This window comes from Dermacentor silvarum, chromosome 4 (genome assembly GCF_013339745.2).
Source record: "Dermacentor silvarum isolate Dsil-2018 chromosome 4, BIME_Dsil_1.4, whole genome shotgun sequence".
NCBI lineage: Eukaryota > Metazoa > Arthropoda > Arachnida > Ixodida > Ixodidae > Dermacentor > Dermacentor silvarum.
The window spans coordinates 38,703,883-38,715,140 of NC_051157.2; the positions used below are offsets into that span (position 1 = coordinate 38,703,883).

Genomic DNA, 11,258 nt, shown 5'->3' on the forward strand with positions numbered 1-11,258 from the left:
AATTGTATCGCTCCTTAATAGGTCGAGCAGCAAGCTGTCGTACATCGCTTTACGGTGGGCAGGGGTGTCGAAGAGAGAGATGAAAGGGTGGCGGTCATTGGTTCAACCAGATGCGTTATGCGGGAATACGCAAGATGAGGAAAGATGCGAATCAAATTGCTTTATTTTTGGCATTCGTTTATTCGAGAAAGAAATTGGCAGTTCGCTCGGAGAAAGCATTCACGGAGTTTTAAGGATGGCACGGTTTCCGAGATATGCGCCGTCAAGCTAGCGGTGAACTGTTGTTCCACTTATTTTTCGACGGAACGCTATTTTATGCATTGAAGCGCAAAATTAACTGGAACGCCAGTTACATTTACTATCGCACACTTCGGAAATCGATATCTCCAAATTGATGTCATCCATGGAAGTTTATTCGAAGCGTATATGCCTTACAAACTCACCCGCTCAATTTAGTAAATTGCAATGTGTCATAAAGTAATTAATTTAAAAGTTAATTAGTTATTTTTGTTAATTAGTTGAATACATGTTCCGATTTCTGGTGTAAGTATTGTCCGCCTTTTTGAATAATCCAGCTCAAGGTTTACGATTATGATGTCTGCCCCAGGTGATCTTTAAGAATTTTGCAAAATTTAAACGTGATCACCTAGTATAATACAGGAAGTGTACTAAATAGTTGATACTTAATGGACGTATAGCTGTCTGGACAGGCATTTACGTAGCAAAGCTGCACCTTGGCTTTCGCCAACGCCTGAGCGGTAGTCTACAAATAATAATTTAAAGAAATAGTCGCCTGGAGTGCTTCAATGACTTACATAGTTTATTTTAAGAAATGTATGGACATCTTTTCGTTATTTTTATAAATTGTCTTGTGTAGTTCACAGACTTCAATTTTTTTCTCAGCTAGCATCCATTTTTTTATCTCTGATGGGCTTTTCTCAAACAACAAGTACGGCGGTCTATGGACCGCAATATACCAAAAGAAATACTCAAAGGAAATTCGACTTATATGAAAAAAAAAACACACAGGTCTATAAGAAGGTGAAGCGGACTGCAGCGAGTTTATAGACAATTTATAGACTGTACAACTTATTTTTGTAAGGGAGGTTTGCTGAAATGTTACGTAAACGAGTGATTCAGCATTCGAACCCTCCGGAACGCCACCGGGGGTCGAGCTCGCGACCTCATTTTTCAACGTATACGTGACTTGCGACTCAAGACAAAACAAAACGAAGCGGCCTGCCGCCATTTATCTGTGATAGTACGCAAGATATAAACACCGGTATAACAGCGAGTAACGATAAACAGTTATAGTGAAGCAAACTTCTTCTCGAAAAGAAAAAAAGAAAGAAAGAGAGAGAGAGAGAGAAAGGAAGAAAGAAAAAGAGAGAGAGAGAGAAAGAAGCATGCAAGCTGCGTTTCTAGAAAACACAGATGGCTGGCGCCGAGAAATCCTCGTCTCGTGGCAAATCGATGAGTTTGTATATACAGTTTGCTCGCAATCTACCCACCCTATCTCCCCATCGCATCTCTCTCTCCTTAATTAGCTGGAAACACGGACGATAAAACAGAAGTGGCGCCAGGGATGCCTATCTGCAGACACGGGCCGAGCATGTCCAGCTGAGCCATATCCGATAAGGAGCGCAGCTTCTTTGCAAAAAGAAGGCTGTGTCATTTCCTCCTTTCGACAAGGAGTAAATAAGAAAGAAAGAAAGAAAGAAAGAAAGAAAGAAAGAAAGAAAGAAAGAAAGAAAGAAAGAAAGAAAGAAAGAAAGAAAGAAAGAAAGAAAGAAAGAAAGAAAGAAATCTTTCGCCAACCGCACGTAAAGACTGAGCGTGCAACCAGAGTCCTTAACTACCTTTTTTTTCCCCCCTCTACACACTAAACTTCTTTGGGAAAGCTTGGTATGGCGCCCAAAGTAGCTAGCTGCAACGTGGCGCAGAGTCGTTGAGTTGTTTCACAAGTGCTTGGATTTAAAGTGGACGGAAGCATCAACCGGTCAATAGTCGAGATATGCAAGAGGCGTTAAGAGTATTGGTGGAAAAACAAAATTGATACGACCGGATCTGTTACAGGCATATTGCGATATAAGGTAGTTGTGAGGAAAGTAAAAGGTTTCTGGAGATGTATACAAAAAATGCTAGAATGAAAAACACGTAAAGAATATCTGATTAAATCACGCAGGCTAGGTGATTATTTGCCACCACCCTGTTTGAAAGGGGATGCCAATAAATCATCATTATCATCATCATCATCACCATTTGGAAAGTACTTGGCCGTCGGCCGAAAGGAGGCTAACTTGCATGCGTATTCCAGCAAGCTCTGATGATGGTATATGTTGCTTTGTGGCGCAAGGGCCAGCTATGGCCAAAGCTCTGGATATATATATATATATATATATATATATATATATATATATATATATATATATATATATATATAACACCATCAGCGTATTTTACGTCCACTACAGGACGAAGGCCTTTGCCTGCGATCTCCAATTACCCCTGTCTTGCACTATAGTTGTTTCCAACTAGCGCCTGCAAGTTTTGAATTCCCCCCCCCCCCCCCCCCCCCGCCTCCGAAGTTTCTGCCGTTCTCGACGGCACTTCCCTTTCCTTGATATCCATGCTGTAACTCTAATGGTCCACCGGTAATATACCCTGCGCATTACATAGCCTGCCCAGCTCCATTTCTTCCGCTTAATGTCAACTAGAATATCGTCTACCCCCGTTTGTTCTCTGATCCACACCGCTCTGTTCCTGTCTCTAAACGTTACGCCTAACATTTTTCGTTCCATCGCTCCTTGCACAGTCCTTAACTTGTTCTCGAGCTTCTTCGTTAACCTCCAAGTTTCTGCCCCATATGTTAGCACCGGTAGAATGCAATGATTCTGCACTTTTCTGTTCAACGACAGTGGTAAGCTCCCAGTCAGGATTTGGTAATGCCTGCCGTATGCACTGTAACCCGTTTTTATTCTTCTGTATATTTCCTTCTCATGATCAGGGTCCACTATGAGTAATTGACCTATAGATAAACGTACTCCTGTACACACTCTAGAGGCTGACTGGCGATGCTGAATTCTTGTTCCCTTGCGAGGTTATTGAACATTATCTTTGTCTTCTGCATATATTAATCTTGAACGTCGCTCTTACACTTTCTCGGTGAAGGTCCTCAATCATTTGTTGTAATTCGTCCCCAGTGTTACTGTACAGGACAATGTCATTTGTGAACCGAAGGTTGCTGAGATATTCGCCGTTGATCCTCACCCTAAGCCTTCCAAATCTAATACCTTGAATACTTCTTCTAAGCATGCAGTGAATAAATAGCATTGAAGAGATTGCGTCTACTTGCCTGACCCTTTTCTTGATAGGTAACTTTCTACTTTTCTTGTGGGGAAACGATATATATATATATATATATATATATATCATCATCATCATCAGCCTATATTTATGTCCACTGCATAACGAAGGCCTCTCCCTGCGATCTCCAATTACCCCTGTCTTGCGCTAGCGTATTCCAACTTGCGCCTGCGAATTTCCTAACCTCATCATCCCACCTGACTTTCTGCCGTCCTCGACTGCGCTTCCCTTCTCTTGGTATCCATTCTGTAACCCTAATGGTCCACCGGTTATCCATCCTACGCATTACATGGCCTGTCCAGCTCCATTTCTTCCGCTTAATGTCAACTAGAATATCGTCTACCCCCGTTTGTTCTCTGATCCACACCGCTTTCTTCCTGTCTCTTAACGTTACTCCTAAGATTTTTCGTTCCATTGCTCTTTGTGCGGTCTTTAACTTGTTCTCGAGCTTCTTTGTTAACCTCCAAGTTTCTGCCCCGTATGTTAGCACCGGTAGAATGCAATGATTGTACTATATATTATATATATATATATATATATATATATATATATATATATATATATATATCATAAGAAGCCAACAAACATTGACACCAAGGACAACATAGAGGAAATTACTTGCACTTACTAATTGAATTAAAGAAATGATAAATTAATGGAAATGAAAACGGGTGAAAAAACAACTGTCCGCATGCGGAGAACGAACCCACGTCTTCGCATTACGCGTGCGATGCTCTCACCATTGAGCTATCGCGGAGCTGTTTTAACACGAAAGTGTTTTATGCCGGGGTCCACCAAGACTTCACTGAGAACCGTCACGGAAATACGTCATAGAACATAATACAAAGAAAGAAACCAGAAGAAAAAGTTCCACAAACATGCAAAATTTGGAAATCGAACCCACGACCTCTCGGTCCGCGACGATAGATCGCCGAGCGTTTAACCCATTGCGCCACAAACGCATTTGCAGAGAGCTACACAGACGCGCCTTATATATCTAACACTCCTCCGTGTACCCGCGCTCTTGCTCGGGGCGGTGCCGCCGCCTACGAGCAGAAAAGAGAAGTACTGCATTATGACACTAACGCGCACCGACAGTGAACGCTTCGGTGGTCTCAGCACTACGACGCCTCGATGCCAGCATTCGAAGGGACGCTGGCATCAAGAAGCACTACCAACGCCACCTAGGTCGCGTTCACCGTACTCAGCACAGCGGAGCGTGGCCTCCGCAATTAGCTCTGAAAATGTTTCTGAAGTTGATCGCGGAGGCTGCAATTACGACGCGCTGTACGCGCTGATTTGACTCGGTGACGATTCAGTTACGTGCTTTGTCTTGCGCGTTGTATTAGTGTGTCAGTTACGTGCTTCGTCTTTCGCGTTGTGCTAGCGTGTGCAGCGTAGTGCAGCTTCCATATGCACGACGGTTGCTCATGGTCATCGACGTTGGTAGTCGTGATGGAGGAGACGTGCCACCAGGCGTCAGCGTGGGTGCATCAACGCCTAAGGGCGCTTTAGCCACAAAACACCAATAGACATTATATATCAATGTGCAATAAACACTACACTACTTCTGTGAAGACACGTTTCACTTTCGTGTTCTATACCGATTCCTATATAAGAGGGATTAACCACATTTTTTCCATCCACTTTCTGGGGTATTTATGTCTTTATAACTATAACTAACTCTGAGGTAGTTAGTTATAGTTATAACCCCAGAGTTAGTTATAGTTATAAAAACATAAATACCCCAGAAAGTGGCTGGAAAAACGGCTCCGCGGTAGCTTAATGGTGAGAGCATCGCACGGGCAATGCGAAGACGTGGGTTCGTTCCCCACTTGCGGACAGTTGTTTTTTCACCCGTTTTCATTTCCATTGATTTATCATTTCTTTAATTCAATTAGTAAGTAAAAGTAATTTCCCCTATGTTGTCCTTGGTGTCAATGTTTGTTGGCTTCTTATGATATGAATAATAAAAATCGGGCCCCATCGGTTCTCTTTCTTCTCGTTCACTATATATATATATATATATATATATATATATATATATATATATATATAACGGGAACGATTTACCGTCTCTGGCAAATGAGATTTCAAGTGGTATATCATGAGCACGACGAAGCCTTTGATCGTGTGACCCACGTCCGTTATTACGTACATACCTCATTAACTTGAAAGCGACACGTCATTCAATCCTTTATATGTGGTCGTTAAATTGAATCACAAAAGCCGGTGTATGTATACCCAACGCTGTCTGTGTTATTGACGAAATCAACATGGCCCTCGAGACCGCCTTTCATCGTGAATTCACTGATCGTCAGTCGTGCTCACTGGTACCGCGGTTTTATTTCTTCTTTGACCCGGTGGCTCAGTGGCTACATGCCGTTCTGCTGCTGAGCAAGAGGTCGCGGGTTCGCACCCCAGCTCAGCGGCCGCATGCATTCCGATGCGGGAGCAACGAAGAAGCACTAGTACGTGCGTACACTGTGCTTGGAGTGCACGCTGAAGAACCCCAGGCAGTTAAAATTGGCGGATTGATTAATCCGCCGATGACAACCCCCAGAGTCCGCAGGGCGTTATAGAACCTCGCCATTTAATTTTATTATGGGGTCTGCCCTTGTGTAAGCGCATAAGCCGGTTCGCTTGTGCATTGCGCTGTCAAGTCGATTCCATTTTATCTTCAGCCTGCTCGACGCGGAGAGTTTTTAGCGTTTGCTTTCTACTATTTTTCTCTCCGACTATTTCCTATTCGGTTTGCCGAGCAGTGCGGGTTTCACATCCCTAGTGCTCTTTGGCTGAGCGGCGTGCCGCAGCTCGAAGGCGAGCTAGCCACGCATAGTGGCCGCTTTCTGTCGCGAGCCACGCCTCTCTGTGCGGTGTCACGTGACGCTTACGTGGCGTCGCTTTTTCTCCTTCCATATGCGCTGTGCCACGGCCGCTGAATCCACGGAAATGACCGAGCGGATGCAGCCGCCCGATGTGCCCTCAACGGCGTCTGTGTTGCCATCCCGTTTTCGGGAATGGACGAAGCGGGTAAGCTTCGCAGGAATTCGACTGATTGCACAAACTTGCGTGCCTTCATCTCTTGCCATGTTCATCTATACAGCTGCGCTTTCTGTCCGATGCATACGAGATGTACTAAACCATTCCGCGTCGTCTTTAGCTTGTTTAGGTGACATTTGAGAACGCATTAGACTTATGCATCGTCGGAATTGCCGATCTTCTCCTGTGTGCCGTTTGCCGTGGAAGCGAAATGGTCAGCACCTTCTCCGCGAGTTCTGTCGTCGTGGTGCATGTGAAAGTACACTGCTCTCCGCGACGCTATTATTCAGGCTGGCTGGACAACCGTCCGCTCTGGGAAGAGAACGACACCGGTCTCTACCATGCGTTCACGGTTTCCAACGAGTGTAAAGGATTGCTCAAATGAATGTGATCGTCTTCATGACCTCTATACCGTGTGAACTTGGACAAAACTTGAAGTTGGGTTTGATGCGTCCTTCTGCCCCCCTTCCGTTACCCCGCCTTCGTATACGTAAGGTCACCTCCTGATCCTCGGGTTCACCATCGACATACTGCGAAGAAGAAAAAAAAAAATCCAGGCCTTTCCTACTAGCGGCACTACATGGGGAGCGAACTCATTCCCCTCTGGCAATGAGTATTAAGCTTTATAGCTTTAGGCTCACTTTATAGGCTCACTATAAAGCTTTGTGTCGGGGTCGGTGTGCGCGTACGCGGTATCATCATCAGCATTGGCTCGAGCGTCGTCGTCTTCTTCAGCAGCTGGCTCTTTGGCGCCCCTCGGATTGCGCTCGTGCTTGTGCTCGGCACGCGCTCGTGCCACTGCTCCCGCGTTCGTCATCGTCGTCTTCCACAGCTGGCTGCGCTGCCGCTCATCATTCCAGCGTAGAATTTCACTTCTCTTCCGTCATCGTAATGGGGAGGTCGCGTTTACCCACGGGGGTTTGAGCCATTCATTGTCTTACCGTAACGGACAGATCTAAGTTTGAAGCAATTTAATTTCGAAGAATCGCAAGCGGCAATGGTGGGCGAATGCTGCTAACCACGCCGCCGAGGAAACTCGAGACATCGAACGCAAGCGACAACAGCGACGAGCAGAGAATCGTACAACGCAACGGAAGAAAAAGTTGCACGGAAGGGTAGGAAAAGTAGAAGGAAAGAGGGGGGGGGGGGGGGGGGCAAGTATTACGAAAGGGAAGTAAAAGTAGTATATAGGTCAGGTGCACGCATGACAAGCTTCGCTTACCCCCATTTTCTCGACAAGGGAAGGGCTGGTGATCTTTAGTTTTGACCCGGTCGCGAAAGCCACTGCGTTGTCGCACAGTTTCGGTGCTTGTAAATTTGCGCGTAGTTTCATGCATGCACCATGCATGCAGACTGGGAGAGTGGGGCACCCGTATACGTGTATTTCGGGAGATATAGCAGCAGATAATACTTGTAGAGGACAAATACGACGTTGCGGGCATCGCAAAGAAGTTGTGCTTCAAAAGGTGGCGGTTGTGAGCTATATACGTGTGTGCGTTACTCAACGGGCATGACTTACTATGCATTTGCATAGCCGCCGGTAAGTGTAGAAGAAAAAGAATGCTGTAGACCCGACTACGTGAACTATCAGTATACGCATTGGACAACCTCTCTATACTGTACAGTATACGTCATCACACCAGAGTATTTATAGATCCTATGCTTAAGTGTTTCGTGCTACACAGTTTACGGTCTTCACGAGCTCGCTACACTGTTGGGCCACAAAAATAAAGCAAGGATGGCACATAGCACCCCGTCTCATATACATCTATTCGCTACATATGTTTGTCCGTCGTATAACGTTCACATACATGCCTGCGCGCTGTATTTATTATGTACTTATTTACTGCGAACAACACCCATGAGCTAGGGAGTAAACTGAGCGTGTTTGTCTGTTTGCAAGAATAGCGGTCGGTTCTCACACCACCTGAGAAAAGAACGTTGCGTGGTGGTATGGAAAATTGAACCGGGGCTTACGAGTCTTGAATCCGTGCGCTCAAACTACTACTCCACGTCTGCCTTCTACGGCGATCAACTGTTACCTGTAGAGGAAATGGGTTTAGCACATACTTGTACACGTTACAGAAAAAAAAGGTAACTGCATGACCACAATTAAAATTACTTCTTTCAAAAATTTAATTCACTGCGATCACTAATTACTGCACCACGACAGTAATTGAGCAATTACTAAAAAGTAAGCGATTATTTTAACGTTACCTTCCTCCCTACATTTATTAACATTGCACAAATACAGTAAATAGCACAAGGTGGCCCGGCTCTTTCAATGTGTCTTCTGCAGCCCCTTCATACGCTTATCTTCATGCACTAAGTATTCCTTTTCAAAATTTTATTCAGTAATCTTCTCTCGTTTACTTGTGAACACATAGAAGCGACACTGAAAACTCGCTCAATGTGTGCGCTTGAGAGGAAATGCTGTGTTGTAAGGTACGATCACTTTTCTCACAAGATTGTGGTCACAGATTGTCACAAGATAGTGAATGCCGCGATGTTCGGGTCTGGGTTCTCTATGAAGACAGCGCTTCATTGTTGCTGGAGCTAAAGGAAGGCGTTCGCGACAGCTAGGAGAAGGGAAAAACAGAAAAACCGCATTAGATGACTCCCTGGTATCAACGTCCGAAGAGGCCATCGCTATAGAGCCATTTAAATTTGTCGGTCGATATCTGGTGGACCTCATCTCGGCGCCCTTCACTCGTTAGCTATTTTGACATAAACGACTAATTGTAACGGACGCCAACAAACGTTCATGTTCCTTGAAAATGTGTCATAAATCTGTAATGTAATTTAATATAATGCTGCATATTATTCACTCCTAGGAATATTGTTCGTGTGTTACAATCACCAAAATAAGTGTAAGTCACTTATTATCAAAGAGATAGAAACATATGATTTTACCTGGCATAAACTTCTGTCTATACCATAGAGGTCATAGACTGCAATGAGCGAAGAATTCAGCAGCAGCTCTTATCCCCTATGAAGGCCGCCTATAAGTGCTTCCAGGAGAGAGGGAGATAAATTTATTTCATGAGAAAAGCTCGGAGGTCGGACCTACAAGAGAAGTGTATGTGAATCTGCAAGCCTGCCATGTTCAGGTGATCCAGGCGTAGCTGCAGGACGCTGATTGTTGGAAGGAGGTAATCCAGGTACATGTTTTCACCCCTTTGGACTTTGTAGTTCATGTCAAATTTAAGTTCTCAAAGCTACGCCGCCTGTCAGAGCTTGTTTCGTCAAATATGTAACTGGTTACATGTAATCAGTTACTGAAAAAAAGTAATTAAATTACAGAGAGCCGTTTCCGAGTAAACAAAGTGATCACTAAATTACAAACCTATCAAAAGAACGTAATCGATTACAAACGTGTTCAGTGTCAGACCAACTAGCCCAACTGTTTTGTTTTCCTGAACTTCTTTGGTACTGCCCGCACTTAGTCCTTGCTCAGTTTCTTGGTATTGAGTCTTAGTATTGTGGTAATTGACATCCTTGCTTGGGGCAAACAACCTCGTTTCCTCTTGCCACCAGGGTCACCGATCATCGCCGCCCATTTTCCCGTTATATACAGCCCTCTCGATCACATCTCGTCCACGTGCCCAAACCATTACAGCATCTCCTTCTCAGCCTTTACCCAACTTCAGGCGCTTTCGCTGTAGCTAGGATGTTGCAGCTGCCGGGTTGGGTACAGAGTTTATTCCCACTGCGTCCGCTGGGTCACTTAGATTGCTACGCAACTAGACGCTGTGGCGGCAGCTCCTGAGCGAGGTGTTTTCGCGCACCCAACTAGCCAGTAAACCTGCGCGCCGCGCTTCTCTCGGGCATTCGCGCTCTTGCCCTCGGTGACGTAAACAATGAGCTTTTTCTTTCATGGGTGATATCCGAACCTGCGCGCCTTTTTCAACAATGCCGCTTCTAAAAAAATAGCACATCTAACAATGAGATACAACTTGTATGGGTACCCTGTCACGCGAGGAATCCGGGGAATGAGGCGGCCCACCTGGTAGCCCGAGGTTTAATCAACCGGAAGGTGTACCCCTCAACGCTGTAAGGGATTACCACATATAAGAAAATTACCGCTTATTATAGAGAGAATCGCAAAACATACGCGAACCCGCCTACAGAACTAACAAAAAGGGATCAGGCTACGATCTGGAGATAAATCCAAACCGATTCTATCACCAGCCCCCATCGGGTATCCAAAATCTACCCGGATGAAATCCAACCAAACTGACAACATTGCAACTGCACGAAGGCTACCCAAAATAACATTCTTTGGGAACGCGAGGGAAACCCTCCTCCACAGTCATTACTGCCAACTCCCACCCACGAGACATTGGAGTCACTCTTGTCGACGACTGACTACCAGATTCAGGCAGAAGTAACTAACTGGGCCGAAACGATCGTGGCAAGCATTTGGCCACCACCCTTCGGACCACCAGCAAGCTAATGTAACGCCCTCGTTATGCCGTAAATAAAGTTGTTTCTCTCTCTCACACACACACCGACACATCTCTTAAAATCTGTTTACCAAAAGGTGGCTTCTCCACAGTAAACGTCTTTGTGTGGAGAAGCCTACGTACGGAATTGCCTTCGTTTTGCAAGGAATTCGTTCATTCACCCACTAGGTATATACATACCTGTACACTCCAGAGTAGAGGGGCAATGTGTTAAATAAATCACACAAACAAATCTCGGGCACGCAGTTGAGTGAACAATAACGTAAATACAGCACAAGCTTAACATAAAACACCATACAAGTCGTACTTATACAATGCGTTACTGCAATATAAGTTAGTTAATGGGTGTTTGAAAAAGGCAGAGTCTGGTACGCGAAAATGCAG

General features: G+C 44.9%; 1 protein-coding gene and 1 non-coding gene across 5 annotated transcripts in view; both read left to right on the forward strand.

Annotated features, from left to right (window-relative positions):
* LOC119449817 (homeobox protein CDX-1) overlaps window positions 1-11,258 on the forward strand; it is a 34,354-nt gene that overhangs the window by 20,399 nt on the left and 2,697 nt on the right. For 2 of the 4 annotated variants that reach the window (XM_049665456.1, XM_037713087.2), the window contains exon 2: window positions 6,337-6,399. The exons of the other annotated variants lie outside the window; for them this stretch is intronic. In XM_049665456.1, the coding sequence (XP_049521413.1) occupies window positions 6,337-6,399 (63 nt within the window). The remainder of the gene's footprint in view (window positions 1-6,336; window positions 6,400-11,258) is intronic. 4 annotated transcript variants of the gene reach the window in all.
* Window positions 5,138-5,209, forward strand: Trnaa-ggc (transfer RNA alanine (anticodon GGC)). The gene has a single exon. It is a non-coding gene; the product is annotated as a tRNA-Ala (tRNA).